This window comes from Pseudopipra pipra, chromosome 15, assembly GCF_036250125.1.
Source record: "Pseudopipra pipra isolate bDixPip1 chromosome 15, bDixPip1.hap1, whole genome shotgun sequence".
Classification (NCBI taxonomy): Eukaryota; Metazoa; Chordata; class Aves; order Passeriformes; family Pipridae; genus Pseudopipra; species Pseudopipra pipra.
In genome coordinates this window covers 10,589,996-10,609,007 of record NC_087563.1, presented here as the reverse complement: position 1 = coordinate 10,609,007, position 19,012 = coordinate 10,589,996, and the positions used below count along the sequence as shown (strand labels likewise).

Genomic DNA, 19,012 nt, shown 5'->3' with positions numbered 1-19,012 from the left:
TCCCATTCCACGATTAACCCTTGGGTTGCTATTTTCTGTTTCCTCCCAGATGATGTTTTGCAGCACCGCCACCAACAGGAGTCATGGGCCAAAGGGCACTGCCAGAGCAGCACCAGTGTCCAGGGGATCCTGATGTCCCCAACAGAGCGAGCAGCAGCCCAGGCAGTGGAACTGGCACTCTGCTTTTTATGTCTGTGGAAGGGACATGGCTGAAGAGGGCTCTGAAGCCAAGCTTGTCTAGGGAGTAATTCAAAATAATCTTTGGAAATTGAAGAAACAGCCTGAAAATGCAGGATGGAATTCCAGGCACAGGTGCTGCAGTTGGGCACCAGCAATCAGGACTTGGAGGGGAGCTGCTTTTGTGGTGGTACTGGGGTCACGACGGCTCACGAGCACAGCTCGTCATGCTGTGGCAGATGAAACAGACTTTACAAGCTTGAATGGAAATATCTGCTGCAGAGAGACAGAGCTGTCTGCTCAACCCTCTGCAGAGGGGATGATGTGGTGAATGAGGATACAGCAGGGGATGCTTGGTGAGGGAGCTCTTCCTGAACACCCCAAGTACCACCTGGAGGGTAAGAGGGAGACCAGGTGCTCCCACACCCCATCCAGCTCTCAGGATCTGATGTTCTGCACATCAGCCTGAAGCTCCCTTCAGTGGCTTGCATGTTGCCCTAATGTGCAGGCAAGGCCTTGCTCAAGCAGGGAGGTGCCTGAGTGCCCCCACTCCAGCTGGTCCCTGGCCTCTCCTGCCCTGCAGCATCCCAGAGCCGTGTGCTCATGCCCAGGAGGAGGGATAGTGCCTGGTATCCTGTGCAGGGTGCATGGCCAGGGCACTGTGAGGGCCCGGGGTGCTGTCCACGGGGCTGGTGCCCCTCTGAGAGCCAGGCTGGCCAGGTCCCCACCAGTCACCCTCGTCTCCTGGGTATTTTTAGAAGCAAAGTGCTGTTTAATTGTGAAAAGGCAGCCACGGGAGGGGAAGCCAGGCGGCAGCGATAGGGCAGCTCCTTCCGCAGGCAGTGCCAGTTCAGCTCCAGCTGCCTCTGGGGGTCAGCGCCGGGCTCCATTCCAGCCCGATTCCACTGGGAACCTCTGCTGGCTCCAAAGCTTACACCATGAGCCTCCACACATGGGGCCAGCAGGCACAGGGAATGGCTCAGGGATCCTCGCCGCAGCCAGGACCCCCATCCCGCTCAGCCCCCATGGGTTCCACAGCGAAGCTATGCTCACCCCAGTGGGGGCCAGCAGGGGCTGGTGGGGGCCAGTGTTCCTTTGGCTTCAGCTCCCAGGCGCCAGTGGCTGTTTTTAGCTGAGTTCAAGTCCAATGTTTTGAGATTTTCTATTTTGAGCAGCAAAGCTGAAGAAGTGGAGCAGCCCCTGACCCCTGGGTGTCTGTGCAGAGTGAAGCAAGGAGTCAGGCAAGGCGGGTGTGGGGTGGCTTTTGCCCCTGGGGGAGTGTAGTTGTCCCTGGGTCTTCGCCCCACAGCTGCCTTCGTGGCCTCTTGCACGTCAGGCTGTGCCGGAGCCTGTTCCCGTGTGATCCCATCTCCCACACTCTCCCAAGAGAGGTTGGCCTTTCCGGCACTGAGATATCATTCCTCCTTTCTCTCCTGCAGCAAGATCCCAGTGAAGCTGCTGAGTAGGATGTGTGGTGTCCCACTCCAGATCCACACCCCTTGTACCCCACCATGGGTACGTGTGTGCCCCCACAGAGCCCCCATAACATGGCACAGCTGGAATATCCCCAGGGGGCACAGCCTTGGCAGAGAGGCACAGGGCTCGGACTGGGCTGCTGTGGTGGCACGGCCAGTTCAGCTCAGTGCTGGTCATGCTGCCACATGGAGAGTTTTATCCCCCTGCAGCAGCTGTGGGGCCCATCCCCTGTTCAAGAGGATGCTGGGGGACATGCCTGGCAGTGGGGAGGGCTGGTACTCACCAGAGCTGCCATAGCGAGTTGTCACCACCAGTGCTGCCAGGGGTACAGGTGGGGTGACCCGGTGACAATGGGTGTCGTTTGCTGGGCTCCCAACAGGCAGACACTAGCCCTGGGCATAGGCTTTGGTCTCATTTTATTCAATTCTGCATCTCCAGAACCACCTCAACCTGCACGCTGGCACTGCTGCCCAGAGTTTGTGCTGAAGCCGGGTGCTGCCAACGGTTAGTGAGGCTGGGGCCACGTCTCCAGTGTCTGAGCAGGTCCTCAGGTGCGGGGCTGGCGTGGGATGGTGAGGAGCCGGCGGAAGGCGGCACGGAAGTCCCGGTTGAAGAGGGTGTAGATGAGGGGGTTGAGGCTGCTGTTGCAGTAGCCGATCCAGAAGAAGAAGTTGAAGAGGGGCTTGGAGACATGGCAGCCCTCCCCACAGACAGCCCCCAGGCTGTAGGTGAAGAAGAAGGGGAACCAACACAGCACAAAGGCCCCCATCACCACGGCCAGCACGATGGTGAAACGCCGCTCCCGTGCCCGCACCAGCCGCCGCCGGCAGAGCAACACACTCTGGTTCTGGCTCCGGCACCGCCATCCTGGCATCCCAACACCTGACACCTTTCCTGACACCTTTCCATTGCTGGCAGGGCAGGAGGAGCGGGTGGCGAGGAGGGTGGCCGTGCGCTGGGCAGTCAGGCGGTAGATGCGGCAATAGACTGCAACCATGACGAGGCAGGGGACGAAGAAGGAGGCGGTGCAGGAGGCCAGGACATACCAGGTCTCCTGGCTCAGCTGGCACTCCCGGCCCCCTGGCCGTGGCCGCAGGAGCGGTGGTAGGGCCACCAGGGCCGCCGATGCCCAGACTGCCCCGATCATCCCCTTCACCCGCCGCGGGCTGCGGCGCAGGTTGAGCCGCGCCGCCCGCGTGACGGCCCAGTAGCGGTCGAGGCTGATGGCGCAGAGGTGCCCGATGGATGCGGTGCAGAGCAGCACGTCCAGCGCCAGGTACAGGCTGCACCACAGCCCGCCGAAGTACCAGTAGCCCATCACCTCGTTGGCCAGAGAGAAGGGCAAGACGAGGACAGCCACCAGGATGTCTGCCAAAGCCAGGGACACTAGGAAGAGGTTCTGTGGAGCCCGCAGAGCCCGGCTGGTGGAGATGGCCACCACCACCAGTGCATTGCCCACCAACGTGGCCAAGAGGATGGCCAGGGCGGCCAGCAGGATGAGCCCTGTGGCTGCAGGAGAGTGTGGGGCACTGCTGGCGCTGCTGCTGGTGCCACTGCCGTTACTGGAGGTGTTGGAAAGGGTGCTGGCTGGCTCCATGCTGGCCTGACCCTTCAGGCAGACAAAACCTCATGGGGTGTCCCCCCAGCCCACTCACCGGCCCCACGGCGGATGTGGGCGCAGCCCCAGCATTGCTGTGCCCCAGGGGAGTGTCCCGGCTGCCACAGCTCCTGCACCGACCCGGTCTGGTGGCAAGGCAGAGGTTGTTCTGGCCCAGTGGTCGCCCGGCTGGGCATGTGGGATGGCTGCGGTGCTGGGAACACAGGGAGGCTCCCACGGCAGTGCTGCTGGCTCTGCTAGTCCCAGTATGGGAGGAGGGCGGGCGGGAAGGAGGGACAGAGGGAGGGAGGGAGGAAAGCATGGGCTGATATCACTGGCAGGAGCCCAAACATCTGTGGGCAGTGGGAGAAGTTGTTATTGCCAAAAATTAAAGGGCTCCCTCCAGGGTCACCGTGGCAGGAGGGCTCCTGCCATGGGTGCCAGGGTGCCTGGTGGGCCAGGGGCACTGCCTGGCTGTGCTGGGTTGACATCCTGCTGATCCCTAGACCAGCAGCACCCCAGCACCTTGCTGGCTGCCCCTTGCTGTGCCTCGCTCAGTGACATGCTGCTGTGGCACACAGTGGGCCACCATGGACCCTGCCAACTCAGCCCTCTGGAGATGAGATCAGTGAAAGAAGCTGCCCATGACACACCTTGGTGCAGCTCTCTGCAGAGTGCAGGGTTTAGCTGTGGCATCCTCAGCATGTGCCCCACAGCACCAGCAACATGTTTGGCATAGCACCAGCACTTGTCTGGGGCCAGGCTGAGCAGTGATAGTGCATTGAAAAGGGGGAGGATGATGGGTGTCTGTCACCTGTGGCTGCAGCTGTGGCTCCACAGGGTTTGCAGATGCACGAGCCAGAGACACACCCCGGGGCATGGGTGCTCAGCCTTTATTGAACACCAGCTGAGCAGGGATGGCAGAAACCAGCGGCCACGGGAGCAGCAGCCCAGGTGTGTGGTACCAGCTAGAGCCGGGTAGCACCATGTGGGAGCGGGCAAGGCGAGCCCACCCGGATGGTGGGGCTGGGCATCTCCTCGGGGTAGGAGAGCACGGGGTTGTCCAGCCCCAGCCTGGCCTTGTCCCGGGGAGGGCCCTCATGCTCCTCCCAGCCCTCGGGGCTGCGGCAGCGGTCAGTGCAGCAGAGGGTGGCCTGGGTGATGACCCGGTCGAGGGGCTGCAGCGAGTGCATCCAGGCGGGGAGGAAGTCCCAGGTCTGCAGCCATTTGGGCAAGCGGCCAGGGCTGTGTGCCTGCAGTGCGTTCACCAGCCCCACGAAGAAGAGGAGGCCGAGGAAGGGTGCGCCCACCCCCACCAGCGCCCGCCAGCCCGCCATGGAGATGCCGAAGATGAGGGAGGGCAGCAGGAGGAAGCAGATGATGAGGTATAGCACGGCGAACCAGCGGTACTTGGCCGTGCGCTCGCCCAGCGCCTTGGCCATGCGGATGGGCAGGCGGGTGAAGGGCAGTGGGTACCACAGCAGGATGCCAGAGATGTTGAAGAAGAAGTGGCAGAGAGCAATCTGTAGGAATAGCATCCTGCTTGGGCTAGGCACGTGGGCTTCCCCCAGCCCCTGGCCTGCCCAGTGCCCTCAGCCAGAGCAGCTGTGGCCCCAGGCTGCCCGTACCTGGAAGGAGCTGGCCAGCTTGTCCCCTGGGCTGGCCAGGGCAGCCAGGATGGCAGTGGTGGTGGTGCCAATGTTGGAGCCCAGGGTCAGCGGGTAGGCACGCTCAATGCTGATCACTCCCAGACCTGTGGGAGAGGCACCCCATCCTGCCCCATTGTTCCTTGCCAGAGCCATCCCCACATTCTCTCAAGGAGGCACAGCTCTTCCCATCCCTGTGAGTGCCATAGCACCCCTAGGCCATCACAGCAGGGACCAGCACTTGGCAGGGGACCAAGCATGGCTGGGACTCACCAATCAGGGGTGTGATGGCTGATGTGAAGACAGAGCTGCTTTGCACCACGAAGGTCATCCCAGCACCCACCACCATGGCGAAGTACCCAGTGAGCCAGCTGAGAGGGTGTGGGAGGTCTGCCACGGCATGGCCATGGGCACAAGTGTGGACACAAACATGGGCATGGACACATCAGTTAGGAGCAGCCCAGAGCTCCTACATGGTGCTGGAGAGAGGCTGTGAGGCCACGCTCTAGGTATGGGGTCAGGCTTGGGTATGGGGCCAGCCCAGTGGCTGGGGAAAGAGGAAGGGGACACCTGGAGGCCATGACAGCCATAAGCAGAGTGGGGATCAGGGACAGGCAGGGGACATGTGGGACAGGCAGGGACAGAGGGCAGGGACAACCAGGGATAGGTCTGAGGATGGCAGGTGGGAATGGGGATGGGCGGCCATGTGGCAGATGGTCCCTGTCCTACTCACCAGTGTTGATGACCTTCTGGATGGCTTTGGCCACCTGCCCCTTGAGCAGGGAGTTGAGGAGTTTGACGAGGAGGATGAGGCAGGTGCAGAGCACGACGAGAGACCCAGCCAGCAGCACCAGCCCCACGGCCAGGTCGGGCAGTGGTGTGTCAGTGAAGAGATGCTCGCCTGCCCCACAGCATGGCTGGGCGAGGGGCTGGGGCTGGCCCGGCCCCGCTCACAAACCTGCCCCCGCAGACAGCCCCACACCTGGACCCCAGCCCCAACATCTCCTAGCCCTGCCCCACACCATGGATCCAGCACTGCTCCATCCCATGCACAGCCCCCTAGCCCTGCCTGCATCTCCCCAGCCCCATGTCCTGCGCCCCAGCCCTGCCCAAGCTTCCCGCACCCACTCACACTTCTGCCTGGTGACATTATGGAGGATCTCGATGCCTTTAGTGCTGCAGTGCCCAGGGGCTGTGCAGTTCGGCGGGGGGCCGAGCCCCACAGCAGCCATCTGCAGGGAGAGGGTGTGCTGCAGCTGGCTCCACAGTGTCCTCAGCCAGCCCCTCCCCACCCCTCCTCCATGGGATTGTTTGATGGCCCCAGCAGGGCCACGGACCCCTCACCTGTGGGGATGTAGGGCCACACCAGACGCGGATGAGGCTCCGGTTGCGCAGGCTCTCGTCCCCTGTTGCAATGCCGGTGATCACCGACTTGTCCAGCTGCAACAACAGACATTGGTTTGGTGAGGGCCCTTGGGGGCTAACAGCACTCAGAGCTTGGGGACATCTTCACTGGGATTGAGACACCACTGCCAGCCTGGGGACACTTGGATACAACCACCGCCAAAGGGACACCAATGCTGAGGGACCACTACCAGCCTGGGGACACTATGCTGCTGAACACAACAGCTGAGGAGACCTGGATGATGAGCTTGGTGAACGGCTCTGTGATGATCTTCAGCAGGTCAGGGGCATCCTTCCCACTGCGGATGTTGAAGGTGGCCACAACCAGGCGGGTGACATGGTGCAGGTACCCACTCACCACCTCCAGTGGCAGCAGGACCAGCACCGACAGCCAGTTGAAGCAGTCGTGCACCGTGGCACCGGCAAAGGCTCTGTCAGAGTGGAGGAGCCCATTGGCATGGGATGGCTGTGGAGAGCAGCCCCCAGCCCCCCAAGTGTCCTCTGACCCAAGCAGCCCTCACCGTTTGAACTCACTGCGGTCACCGGCCTGCATGAGGGCCACGATGGTGTTGGTGACGGAGGTGCCGATGTTGGAGCCCATGATGATGGGGATGGCAGAGCGCACCTCCAGCACTGGGGACAGAGAGACCCTGTGCCTTGCATGGCTCTGCTCAGGATTACCCCATCCAGCCACCCTGTCCCCCAGCCTCAGGTCCCCAGGAACCTCATGGCACACTCACACCCTGAGGAGACCATGCTGACGATGATGGAGGTGGAGGTAGAGGAGCTTTGCACCAGCACAGTTACCAGGATGCCCACCACCAGCCCAGCCACCGGGTTGGAGAGGATGGCGTTGTCCTTGAAGATGTCCCCTGCCACCTTGCCTGCAAAAGAATGTGAGCAGCAGTCTGCTGGCACTGCAGGTGCCACCAGACTCCAAGGAGTCCCTGCCACCCTACTACCTCCAGCCAACTGGAAGGCAGAGCTGAGCACGTCCAGGGAGCACACAAAGAGGTACAAGAAGCCAAACATCAGGGGCACCTTGAGAAGGGAGACACAGATGGACTGGACCCTGGCCCAGCACCCGAGCTCTGTGCAAGACAAGAGAGAATGTTAAATGCCTGCTGTGGCATGACCTGGCTCCCTGTGCTCCCACAGCCCTACACCATCCTCCTGGCCCCCGGCAGCACAGGGCTCATCCCCAGCTATGCCACCACTCCCTGGGTCCCCTCCATCTCCTCTCACCCTGGAGTGCCTTGTGCCAATTGCTTCCATTGTCCCTCAGCTCTTCCTATGTCACCCCAGAGAGCTGAGTGTTGCCCCACACTCCTCTCCCCATTCTGGCACCCCACACTCCTGGTATTCCAAGCTCCCCTGGGTGTCTCCAGCAGGTCTCTGGAGTGTTCCCCAACCGAGGCGCTCTATGCCCACCACTCACAGGGTCTCACCTGGCTTCTGCAGCTCGTCCAAGCCCAGCCGGGGCCCCTGCCAGGGCAGCACATCCAGCTCGTAGCGCTCCCTGCCCTCGCGCAGGCGCCCCGGGGAGCCGGGGCAGGGGAAGCCATGGTCAGGGCAGGGCACAGGACCAACGGTGAAGGGGCAGGTGTGGGCACCCGGCAGCCGATGCAGAGCTGGGAAGAGGAGTCACCCACGTTACAGCCCCGTCCTTGTGGTGACCCCCCTGCAGCACTGCCTGGGCCAGGATCTGGCCAGAAGCAGAGCCGAGCCTGGTGAGGTGAGGAAGAGGAGGAGGAAGGCTGGGGGCACCTACCTTGGGGGCTGGGGCAGTAGGCAAACTGGGGCCCATGAACCACCCTTCCTCCCCGCACTGGGCAGTGGGGCAGGACCGGGCTCTCCCTCCGGTAGGGCAGCATCACTCCTGTTGAGGCTGAGCAGAAGTGGCCGCGCGTCACCGTGGCTGTGCTACACTGACTGCCACATCCCCCTGAATCCCTGAAGTACTGGCACCACTGAGGAGCACCATTCCATCACTCGATGGTCCCTTGGGCCACCAGCCACTGCTGTACCACCCCAGCGATCTCCCTAGGGACGCGGGAAGGGGACTCCTCCTGCCCAGGGCCCAGCTCACCTGAGGCTGGTTGGGCACTCAGGGCAGAGCCGTGTCCACATGCCGCATCCACGCGTCCCTCCAGCGAAGTGGCCTGTGGGGCACCACGGCCCTTTATACACACGCCAAGAGCAAAGTCTAAGGAGCCCCGTGTTGCCCCTCGCCTCCGCTCGATGCTCACCTCCTCCCCAGAAATTCCTGTAGTTAATGGGTAACCCGTCCGCATCCCACGTCTGCTGCGGCCCTGGAGCGGGATGGGGCACGCGGCCCTGGGGTACCCGGCACTTCTCACCTCGCCTGCCCGAAGCCTGGGTGAGTGGCAGCTGCTGCAGTGAGGAGCAAACCTAGGGCAGTGCTGGAGCCCAGTGCCTGAGGGGTGAAGCCGAAGCACTCTCAGCTCTCCGTCTTTCGGTGCCAGGTGCTTCATCCACTGCATGAGAGCAGGAGGAGGAGAAGGGCTTAATGCTAGTGCTGCCAGGGCATCCCAAACCAGAGTTGAGCCCAGCATGCATCCACCATCCTCAGAGCCATCTGAGCATCAGCCCAGCGCAGGACGTCCTCACCCCCAGGGCACTGGTGGTGGGTGACGTCAACACCAGAACGATCCGTGTCCTGTCACTGGTGTGATGGTGACACGCAGCCCGGCTCAGCCCGGCAGCACTGCGAGGGCAGAGCATCTTCCTGGCATGTCTGATGCCAGGGTGGGCAGGAGCGGAGCGACACCACCACTGCCTTCACCACCTCCTTGACGCTGTTTATGATTACCTGCTGCTTATGCACCTCCAGCCAAGTTTCCATCCACCCACAGAACACCCAGCTGGCTCATGTCCACATCTGTCTGCAGGAGAGACAGGGGACAAATGCCCCTCCAGTCCCAGTGCCTGTGGCAGTAGGCACAGAGAGACTGCATGGCTGCCACATCCCATTTCCCCAGGATCAGGCACTCCCAGGACCCATTGCCATGGATGAGCCAGGTGCAATTGTATGAAAGCAGCAAGGGAAGATTCCTTGAGTACTCCAGGGCACTCAGGGACAGGCTGGGGACATTCCTGCCATTCCTGGAGCACCACTGAACCTCCTCCACTGAGTCACAGGCTGATAGAGCTGAATGCCCAGGAAGAGCCACAGCAGGGGACATGTCCTGCCTCTTCAGGGTCTGGGGACCCTTCTGCCCAGGGGGTGCAGCCAGTGGGCAGAAGGCTGGTGTCCGCACTTGCCCCATGCCCGGGGGCTCTTGGCCAGCTGCCCCCACAATCATTAACCTGGTGAGGCCCTGGCAGCCCTGGCTGTCACTTATTGACAGGGTTGAGGCTGAAGTCCTTGGTCGTGCCGGCCCTACAGCTTCCCCTACTCCGTCAGCAGTGCTGGGAAAACAAGCTCCTGGCACTGCCCCTTGCTGCCAATCTAGGTGGCACTGAAGTTGAGGGCTGGCCCAAGCTCTGCCCTGGTCCCAGGAGGGTTCTGTGGGGTACAGGAAGATTAGAGGGACAGTGCTGCTGGGAAAAGCATCATCTGGCCTTAGCCACAGAGGAAGGAAAGGAATGCACATCCAGGCAATGCTCTTTATTTCCCCCGGTTTCACGCCACAGACAGAACTAAGCAGCACCACGGAGACACAGGGGGGCTCTGACTAGGGCTGTGGGACCACAGCTGGCTGTGGCACCATGGGGCTGGGTGGCCTTGCCCCCATCCCTGGGCAAGCCTGGGAGCCCTGGACCACCCCTCTGCCTCTGGCCAGACAGTGGTGATGGAGCGGTTACCGAAGGCACAGCCAGGAAGGGCCCTGGCACACACAGATGCTGGGGGGATCTCCTGGCTGCTGTTGGGGGGTTGTCTCTATTGCAGACTGTGTCTGAGATCACTGGGGACACCAGGTTGCTGGGCATGGGGACCTGCAGGACTGGCAGAGCCGGGCTCAAGGCTACAGCCCAGCACATCTGTTGGCAAGAATGACAGGATGGGCACATGCTGGTCACCTGCACACCAGACTGAGGTGCTCAGCACCCAGGGGTGCTGCATTCCTCAGACACCAGGCAGACCTGTCCCTGAGGCTGAGCACCCTCAGCCCCAGCTGGGATGGGGCAGGGGTCTATGGGGATTTGCTCCTGTAGGTTGCTTCAGCAGCCACCCACATAGGGTCTCTGGCGGGGAGGAGCGAGGCTTTTTTGGCACAACCTTCTGGCTCTGCCTCTGTCTGCCCAGGGCAGGAACCATGTGCCCTCCTCCACAGCAGAGCTACTGTGGCAGGATCAGGCCACACTCAGGCAATGCAGACAGTATCGACCTGCCCAGGGCACAGGCTGGCAGGGCCATGCTCACCCTCCCCCAGAAGGGTGGACCCATGCATGAAAGGGACAGCCCTGTTTCCACAGGGCCAGGGACTGGATCTGACTCTCAGCTCCAGGCACATGTCATCCTGACCCTGCCTGCTTCTGAACCAGAGTTCAGGGCTGGAGCCTGCCTTGAAACCCCACTCACCTTCTCTATCCTACACACCCTTCAGCTGGAAGGGTGCTTTCCCCACCCAAATGGTGAGTGGGGCTGTGGCAGCCCGGCACAGGCAGGATGTGCTGGGTAGGCAGCTCTGCCACAGGCAGAGGCACTGGGCAGGATAGTGCCAGGCATGCACAAGATGTTGCAAAGTGCTTTGCAACAGGGGTTCAAACTATGTACAGGACTCCCTTGACGTGCACCAGGATGCGACCCCACAGAGGGGCATGGCAGCTGCTCAGCCACTCACAGCGACACGACACGACAGTTTGGGACAGGACGTGGATGAATCTGTGGTCCAGGCAGTGTCGGCGGTGCAGGGCAGGGGCTGGTCAGACCCCATGTTGGACCCTGGCATAGCCTGGGGGTACTACACATCAGGTGGGGATGTGCAGCAGGACTCGTCAGAACTTGTGGTCGAATGAAGGCTGAGCCAGTGCAGGCTCTGCAGGCTGGGGATGGCTGGTTCCCTCAGAGCCTGGGTGGGCAGCACAGGGTTGATTCGACCCTTCACAGGCACTGTCATCCTGCACGGGCAGCTGGAGGAAGTCAGGCAGGACCAGGTCCTCCTTGGAGAGCAGCCCACGCTGGTCGTTGGCCCGGCAGCTCTGGGCACGGTTCAGTAGCTCCACCAGCCCTGAGGAAATGCAAGTCATGCACCTGAGCCCAGCACTGGGGGTTTGTCCTAACACCCCGGCTGCCCTCTCCACCTGATATGACCCTGAACATGTCCCAGGCACAGCACCTGCACCTTTTCCCTGCTCCATGCCAGCACCCATGGGACCCTGCACCCATCCCCAGCACACCAGGAGCCCTGCATCCCTCACCCTGTGTTTTGCCCCAGCCCCTCAGGTTTCAGACATGCCAAGACCCACCTTCCAGGTCATACGTGCGGCGGTTGAGGTTCATGGTGGCTGAAGACCGTGGCCGGGAGAAGGAGGAGGGCATCTCCCACCGTGTGTCGGGCTCTGCTCCTGTTGGGCTTCCCTCCTGCCATGAGCAGCCCAGGTCTCAGCCATGGGGCAAGGAGGTGGCACTCCCCCCATCTCACATTCCAATTGCCTTCCCACAGCCTGGCTCCCACCTCAGCACCTGCTGCCCAGCCCCGCAGCATGTGCCAGGGCCCACCTTTCCCACGGACCACAGCAGCAGCTGTGTGGGCATCTCTGGACCAGGGTTGGTGGGATCTTAAGCTCACCTCACTTCGGAGCGGAGAAGGGGCAGCTGCAGCCTCTGCGCTCTCCATCACTCGCACGTCTGCAAGGGAAGTGATGCTCAGCACCCCATCCCAGCATCCTGATCCTGGCCTGGCCAGTGACAGGATGGACCCCATCCCAGGTAGCAGGAGCCATGGCCACCAGAAAGCAGCCTAGCCCTGTGAGCACTCTGCAGGGTGGCATGGCTTGAGGTGACATAGTTTGGGAGGGAGGACATTTTACCTGCTGGCGTTTCCAGGACGAGTTTCTGAGCAGACACTGTGCTGACCAGCTTCTCCAGGTCCAGGGCAGCCAGCTCACCTTGCTGCAAAAGGAACAGCCAGCCGGCATCACACTCACTGTGGCACGGCAAAGGCAGCCAGGCTGAAGACCTGCGAGCTCCCCAGACAGAGCCCGCTGGCTCACGGGGCACCACACCACCGGTCCCTCCCAGCCCACAGTGGGATGTCATGGCCTGTCCCAAAAATGGGGATTCTATGAGCCCACAGGCTGCCCCCAGCACAGACTGCTGCTCCCCACCACCTAGTCACAGGCAGAAGCCCTTGTCCCAAGCCCCAGACCCGTGGCTCCCCCCATCAAAGGGGCTGAGGCCATGTCCCCCGAGCCTCACCCGCCGCAGCAGCGCCTGCTCCATCCTCACACCGTACTTCCCCAGCACGGGCTGCAGCGCTTCCCGGATGCGCTTGGTTGACTTCGCTGTGATGCGGATGGTCTTACTGAGGGAGGAGATTTCCAGGCTAAAGAGGGGGAGAAAAGGCTGTGACAGGCAGGGGCAGAGCCAGGGCATTCGGGACTGCATGGGGGACTGGGTGTGGGGCACCGTAGGTGGCCACACATGATGTGGACTGGACCCATGTGGGCAAGAGCATCAGCACTGAAACTCTCACTCACTCAAAGCTTATCCTGTTCTCCAGCTTCACCTCCTGGTCTGCCAACACGGAGCACTCCTGATCCAGCACCAGTGCTTTCTGCAAGAGCCAAACCATCAAGAGAGAGCCAGTAGAGCGGCACGTGGTCCCAGCATGGGGATGGTCTGCCTGGCAGGGATCCTACTCCCCGCTGCCTGCCTTACCTGCTCGTTCCCCACCAGGTAGACCTTGATGTCAGGGAGGCTGAAGCCACGCTTCTCACATATCCCTGCCAGCATGTCGCGGATGGAGTGGCCAGGCCGGACGGAGGCCAGCGAGGCCGTGCCATCGGGCAGGTACACACAGCAGTACTTCATGGGCTTGGCTGGCAGCTCTGCCTCGCTGCCCCCCAGGCTCTTCCGTTGGCCCTGGGTGAGGGATGTGACAGGATGAGCCCGACCAGTGGCACTGTAATACCATGGGGTTGGTGCGGTGACAACTCACCTCTGTCCAGGGGCTGGTGGCTGTGCTGGCCGAGGAGAGGAAGCCCAGGTCCAGGCTGGCTGAGGAGTTGAGTGAGCCCTGGGATTCCCGCCAAACCATGGTGCTCCTGCCACCTTCTCCCCCCTCTAGGACAGACAGAGGGACAGTGGTGGGAACCCTTCAGGCGTGGTGTGGCCCCTCTGTCCTGCTCAGCATAGCACCTACCTGCCCAGGAGGGCTCCCGCCGCTCTGCCCTCCTGAAGGACCGGCGGGGGCTGTGGTTGGCACCACTGCCCGCTGTCTCCACACCCAGTGGCAGGGACTTGCCCGGCTTCAGCTTCGACTTCTGGGGTGAATTGAGCAGCATCTCAGCATGAGGACATCCAAGGTTTCCCTTGCCTTTCCCTGGTCCCCTGACTGCTTGTCTTGTCCTCAGCCTGGGGCTGGGTTTGGTCTGAGCAGCAGGGAAGAGACCCAGCATTGAAGGGACATGTCCTCCTTCCCCATTCTCCCCCACTCACCTTGCTGAGCTCAGGAGGGGGGCTGCTGCTGCGGGAGTGGGGCCGCAGATCAGGCAGGGGCTGACCCTGGCTCTCTGCCCTCAGGCAGGCCTGGTAGAGCGGGGATTTCACAAAGCGTGTGTAGCTGTCAAACTTCATCAGGTTAAAGATCTGGAAAGGGAGGATGCATGTGCCTAAGACCCCTGCCTGCCTACACCTTGCTCTGGCCACTGCCCTGTGGCACGGCTCCATGGTGAAAGCAGTGATGCTGGGTGATATGTGGGATGGTCCCGGGGCCCTCCCCAGTCCTGCAGGTGGAGCACAGGTGCTGCCCATACCTGGAGCTGCTGGATGCGAAACATGTCTGGGGAGGGGGTGGCCAGCATGTCCTCCCCAATCCAGGCCTGTTTGTCAATGTTCACAGGACTGACTGAGTGGCTGGAGAGGAACTCATCGTAGATCCGCCGTGCCTCCTGGGCCAGCTGGGGGAACAGGGGGGTCAGGCTGAGACCAAGAATCCCCTCCTTACTGCCACCCTTGGCTCACCCCTGCAGTCACCTGAGCCCTCAGGAATCAACTTTCTCCTGGGACCAGCTCAGTACTTGGACTTCAGGGCCAAGCTCTTGGCACAACACGCCAGTCCCTCTGCAGAGGTACAACCTGAGGGAGGAACCATCCCCCGTGGTTGCCTGGCTCTGTTCCCATGATCCCCAGTCCAGCTCTGCCCTTCATCTCTTCTGTCCCTCCAGCAGCACTGGCCACCCTCTGGCCACCCTGGGCTGGGGAAGCACATCCTGCTCCATGGGGCAGGTATCCCAGCTATAGCTTTTCTGATGTACACCAAATCCATCTGCTTATTCCTCCTGCAAGAGCCCCCAACCTGCTTAGCCCCCCAGGACAGGCCGGACAGCTCTGCCCAGGTCCCTCCCAGCAGCTGGGTGACCCAGACTGCACAGAGACTGTACCTTCTGCGTGTCACTGGCTGGGATCTGCTGGAAGCGCTCACATGCCTGCCAGAAGTAGACGTTTTCAGCGCTGAACTCCTTCTTGAGGAACTCCTGTGGGGCAGAGAGAGCTGCTGGCCTGGTGGCACCGTGGCTGTGGGACAGTTGGTGGCCAACAGTGGATGGGAGTGGGGACCAAGTCCTGGGCTGTGGCACTCACAGTGAAGTAGGTGACGGCCACATGGTCCTGCAGCAGTGTCTCGAAGGATTCAGCCCAGCTGACCACAGACCCCTGTGTGGAGCCACAGGTGGCTGGTGCTGGCAGGCTGTTCACACTGTGGTTGCTGCCACGGGCCCTGGAGGCATTTAACTCTGAGAGAGAAAAAGGGTCAGTCCTGGCTGTCTCCCTGTCCCCCAGCGTCACTCCCCAGCACCAGCAGCCTTCTGTGTCTGCAGCAAGTTCATCCGCCCCATCCCGATTGGAGCTGGTTAGCCCTCAGGAAGGGAACATGAGGAGCATCACAGTAGCATCCTCGGAGGATTGAGCACCATGATGCCACAGCTGGCACCTCCAGGCACGACAGCTCTCCCTGCCAGTGCTGGCAGTCCTCCCCCCACCCCCCGGTGGGGTGTCACCGTGACTCCACCTGTGACTCATCTCCCAGGGGAAGGCACCCACCCAGGAGGGAAACCAGGGTGGAAGGGACATGGAGAGCACAACGGCACAGAGGGAACTTGGAAGATGGACAGAGGTGCCTGAACTCACCTCCTCTATTCCTCTGTCCATGACGAGGGACAAACCCAGCAAGTGGAGGGCACAGAAAGTGTTGCCCTCAGCTCCTAATCCTAAGGAAACCCTCCCTAGGGGAAACCCAGGGTGACCATGTATTCAAAAAGATGGAAGTTCCCAGGGGCAACCCCGGCTTTTGAACTGGTTGGACTGGTGAGCAACTGGAAGCAAGGGGTCATTTGCAACAGAACCATCAGGTCCATCTCAAATGGACCATCTGAGATACCCTGTTCACAGTGAGACAGACAGACAGACAGACTCCCTTAGGAAACCCAGGGATGGCTGGTACCCAGTTCTGCTTGCCTTGGAAGCCCCTCAGCCCTCAGCACCCAAAGGTGCCAGCTGAGCAGCCATAGGGATGGACAGGCACAACAGGGCTATGCAGGAGGGATGGAGGGGTATGGACAGTCCTGGCATTGCAGGCTTGGCCATGCACCCGCCCATGGCATAGCCTGTGCTGCCACAGGACCTGGCACCGGGCTGGCTGTGCGCTTCCCCCTCCCCTGAAGATGATGTTGGCCTCCCGCTCCAGGGTAAGAGCAGCCTTACCTCCATCCGACACAGCTGGGCCCTGGGGGGTGGAAAGAAGAGAGGTGAGAGTCTGCCAGCCTGGTGGAGAGGTGCCCAGGCAGGCAGCAGCTTCAGGGCAAGCCCAGTCCAAACCAGGAGCAAGGGACATGGGATCCTGGCAGGGGCAGGACACAGGGCTCCCAAATCATAGGCAGTGAGTAAGGATAGGGGGTTGCAAGGGGTGCACAGCTTTTCTACCACCTCCCCATGCCCTAGGGCCAGGCCAGCAATTGGGAAAGGGCAGATGGTATCAGATGTAACCCTGCCACCTCAACCAACCGGGGAGGAGAGAAGCACAGGAAGAGGAGGGGAGGAGGGGAGGGAAGGAAGGACAACCACAGCCCTAGGCAGGCAAACTGCCTGCTCCCTCCTTCCTTGGAGCCTGGAGCTACTGGAAGGCAGATGCCCAAAACCAGGGACTGGATGCCTCAAGCCCAGGACACAGCAGGACAGGGTGCCCTGCAGTACCTGCTGGGCTGCCCCAGATACCAGCTCTAGAGATGGAGTGCCCCAGGACCCACAACAAGCAGGGAGATGGGCAGAGCCACTGCAGCCAAAGCCCAGCCAAGCACTCGCTGCACGGCGCTGCCTTTCATCACCTCCTTGGGGCCACACTGAAGTGATGCCCTGACTGAAGTAGGTGCCCTTGACCTGCCCAGAGCCCCCCACCCTGCCAGCCCCACACACCTCAGCCTATCCCGCATACTCTCTGACTGTTCCCATCCCAGCCCCACACCCCCCAGGAGCACTATCCCACCCCTGCCTTTCCCTGCTACCCTACGCCACATGCCACTGCCATGCCCCTTATCCCAGCCCCATGCACCCCTATCTTGCTAGCTCCTTGCTCTTCCCATCCATCCTTGCTGCCCACACTCACATAGCTCTGCCCTGCCTGTACCACCCAGCCCTAAACACCACAGCACTGCTGACTCCTGTGCCCCATCCCCATGGGTCACTGCTTATCCATTACCCCAGTGCCACACATCTCCACTTACAGCCCTGTTCCAGCTTCATAAACCCTTGCTGCTCATTACCCCAGCCCTGTATGTCCCTGCCTGCTACCCAGCCCCACATACTGCTGCCTGCCCCCAAACCCCTCTACATCTCTGCCTGCTTTGAATACCCAAGCCCCATCCTGCCTGCTACCCAGTCCCACACCCTCCTGCCTGCCTGTTCCCTGGCCCCATACATCCCTCTGTCTGCACAGTATCCACACCGAGATTCCTTGCCTGCCTACTGTGCTTTCCATATTCTCCTGCCTGCCGGTTACCTGCTCCCATATATCCCTCTGCCTGCCCGTTATCCACTCCACACCCCCTGCCCGCCTGGTACCCAGCCCGATACAGCCCCTGCCCAGTACCCAGTCCCACACCCTCCTGCCTGCTTGTTTCCTGGCCCCATACATCCCTCTTCCTGCTCGTGCTGGGGAGGTGGGACCAGGGCTGGCATACCCTCTTTCCAGCCGATACCTAGCCCCACAGACGCCCTGCCCGCCCGGTACCGAGCCCCGCACCGCGCCGCCGGGCGGGGCAGCCCCGGGGGATGGAGACCGGCGCCCCGGGCACTCACCATGCGCCCGTTGTGGACCACCAGGAGTTTGCTCTTGCCCTGCATCCCTGGCTCGGCCCGGCTCGGCCCGGCGCGCTACCGGCGCGGCCCGCGGCCCCGCAGCATCCCCGGCCGGCGGCGCGGCTGTCGCTGCTCTCCCGGCCCGGCCCGGCGCTCCTGGCACTACCGCTTTCGGCTGCCACAGGAAGTGTCGCCATGGGAACCGAGACCGCAGCGGGGGGAGCGGGGCCGCCCTCCCGCCCCGCTCCGCCGGCACCGCCCCGGTGGGCACCGGCTCCAGCGCCGGGACAGGAGGCGCCGCGGCGCCGCCGCATCCCTGTCTCCATCTGCATCCACATCCGTGATCCCATCCCCATCTGCTTCCCTGTTCCCATCCTCATCCCAATCCCCATCCTCATCCCACTCAGTCCCCATCCCTGTCCCTGTCTCCATCTGCATCCACATTCGTGACTCCATCCCCATCTGTATCCCTGTTCCCTTCCCCATTCTAGTCTCCATCTCCATCTGCATCCTGTTCCCAACCCAGTCCCTTGCCCCCATCCCCATCTGTATCCACATCTGTGACCCTATCCCCATCTGCATCCTTGTTCCTTTCTCCATCCCTGTCTCCTCTCCCACCATGGTCTGTGCTGCCTTGGGGTCACCACCCCATCACCACTCCTCCCTGAAGCCTGGAGAGCTCCTCCTGGTCATCACATCACCCCAAGGAAGGGGGGTTCAGAGGCAAGATGGCATCAACATATCCAGCACACCCTGCCACCAGCCTATGCTGCTTGCTCTGCTCACACGGGGTTTGCGGGTGGCCCCAGGGCTGGTGTTTGCCTGTGCCAGCAGAACCTGGCAGAGAGGAGCGGTGGACGTGCAGCTTGGAGTCACCAAACTGATGCCTAAGCAGTTTTGCCCATTTCCTAAGGCCAGGGTTCCATGTTGATCAGCAACCACAAACCAGCGGAGGATATTTTAGGATATTTGTTAGGAAATCTCAGTAACTAACGGCACAGGATAAACCGCAGAGCACCATGGCAACCCGCTCAGGGAAATGCTAATAACTGGGACATAAGGTGGGTGATTAACCTATCAAAAGCAGAACCCTAACATTAAATTGGGTGCAGATCTATGCAGGAAAAAATGAAGCATTCCCACTGTGAGCAGGAACAAAAGTGGAGTGACACGAGGAGCCACAGCCCTGGCAAGGTCTCTGGGCAGGGGGGAGTGGAGGGTGGCCCCTAAGGC

At 61.6% G+C, this 19,012-nt stretch overlaps 3 protein-coding genes across 3 annotated transcripts; all 3 read right to left on the bottom strand.

Moving 5' to 3' along the window:
* Positions 1 to 2,052: 2,052 nt before the first annotated feature.
* On the bottom strand, positions 2,053 to 4,014 carry LOC135422565 (alpha-2C adrenergic receptor-like). Its single transcript, XM_064671819.1, has one exon. It carries the CDS (start codon positions 3,248 to 3,250, stop codon positions 2,201 to 2,203), a length of 1,050 nt encoding a protein of 349 aa, XP_064527889.1. The 5' UTR covers positions 3,251 to 4,014; the 3' UTR covers positions 2,053 to 2,200.
* Positions 4,015 to 4,127: 113 nt separating this feature from the next.
* Positions 4,128 to 9,060, bottom strand: SLC34A1 (solute carrier family 34 member 1). Its single transcript, XM_064671803.1, has 15 exons — positions 8,932 to 9,060; positions 8,550 to 8,798; positions 8,390 to 8,462; positions 8,072 to 8,188; positions 7,749 to 7,931; positions 7,263 to 7,391; positions 7,041 to 7,184; positions 6,822 to 6,933; positions 6,536 to 6,731; positions 6,241 to 6,336; positions 6,029 to 6,128; positions 5,630 to 5,797; positions 5,170 to 5,286; positions 4,879 to 5,003; positions 4,128 to 4,773 (listed from the first exon to the last, which is right to left on the bottom strand). Exons 1-15 carry the CDS (start codon positions 9,043 to 9,045, stop codon positions 4,219 to 4,221), a joined length of 2,478 nt encoding a protein of 825 aa, XP_064527873.1. The 5' UTR covers positions 9,046 to 9,060; the 3' UTR covers positions 4,128 to 4,218.
* Positions 9,061 to 9,916: 856 nt separating this feature from the next.
* Positions 9,917 to 17,933, bottom strand: RGS14 (regulator of G protein signaling 14). Its single transcript, XM_064671807.1, has 15 exons — positions 17,780 to 17,933; positions 16,190 to 16,211; positions 15,071 to 15,222; positions 14,872 to 14,964; positions 14,245 to 14,388; positions 13,928 to 14,077; positions 13,632 to 13,752; positions 13,428 to 13,552; positions 13,148 to 13,351; positions 12,967 to 13,043; positions 12,686 to 12,812; positions 12,298 to 12,379; positions 12,057 to 12,115; positions 11,734 to 11,848; positions 9,917 to 11,495 (listed from the first exon to the last, which is right to left on the bottom strand). The coding sequence occupies exons 1-15, from the start codon at positions 17,822 to 17,824 to the stop codon at positions 11,263 to 11,265; spliced, it is 1,749 nt and encodes a 582-aa protein (XP_064527877.1). The 5' UTR covers positions 17,825 to 17,933; the 3' UTR covers positions 9,917 to 11,262.
* Positions 17,934 to 19,012: the final 1,079 nt, after the last annotated feature.

Coding starts and splice junctions, on each gene's coding strand:
- LOC135422565 (XM_064671819.1), bottom strand. CDS start 3,250: ATGGAGCCAGCCAGCACCCTTTCCAACACCTCCAGTAACGGCAGTGGC.
- SLC34A1 (XM_064671803.1), bottom strand. CDS start 9,045: ATGCTCTGCCCTCGCAGTGCTGCCGGGCTGAGCCGGGCTGCGTGTCAC. Junction 6,732..6,821: donor GACCGCAGTGAGTTCAAACG/GTGAGGGCTGCT, acceptor CCACTCTGACAG/AGCCTTTGCCGGTGCCACGG. Junction 6,337..6,535: donor TCACCAAGCTCATCATCCAG/GTCTCCTCAGCT, acceptor CTGTTGTTGCAG/CTGGACAAGTCGGTGATCAC.
- RGS14 (XM_064671807.1), bottom strand. CDS start 17,824: ATGCAGGGCAAGAGCAAACTCCTGGTGGTCCACAACGGGCGCATG. Junction 14,965..15,070: donor TGGCCGTCACCTACTTCACT/GTGAGTGCCACA, acceptor TCTGCCCCACAG/GAGTTCCTCAAGAAGGAGTT. Junction 14,389..14,871: donor CAGCCAGTGACACGCAGAAG/GTACAGTCTCTG, acceptor CTGTTCCCCCAG/CTGGCCCAGGAGGCACGGCG.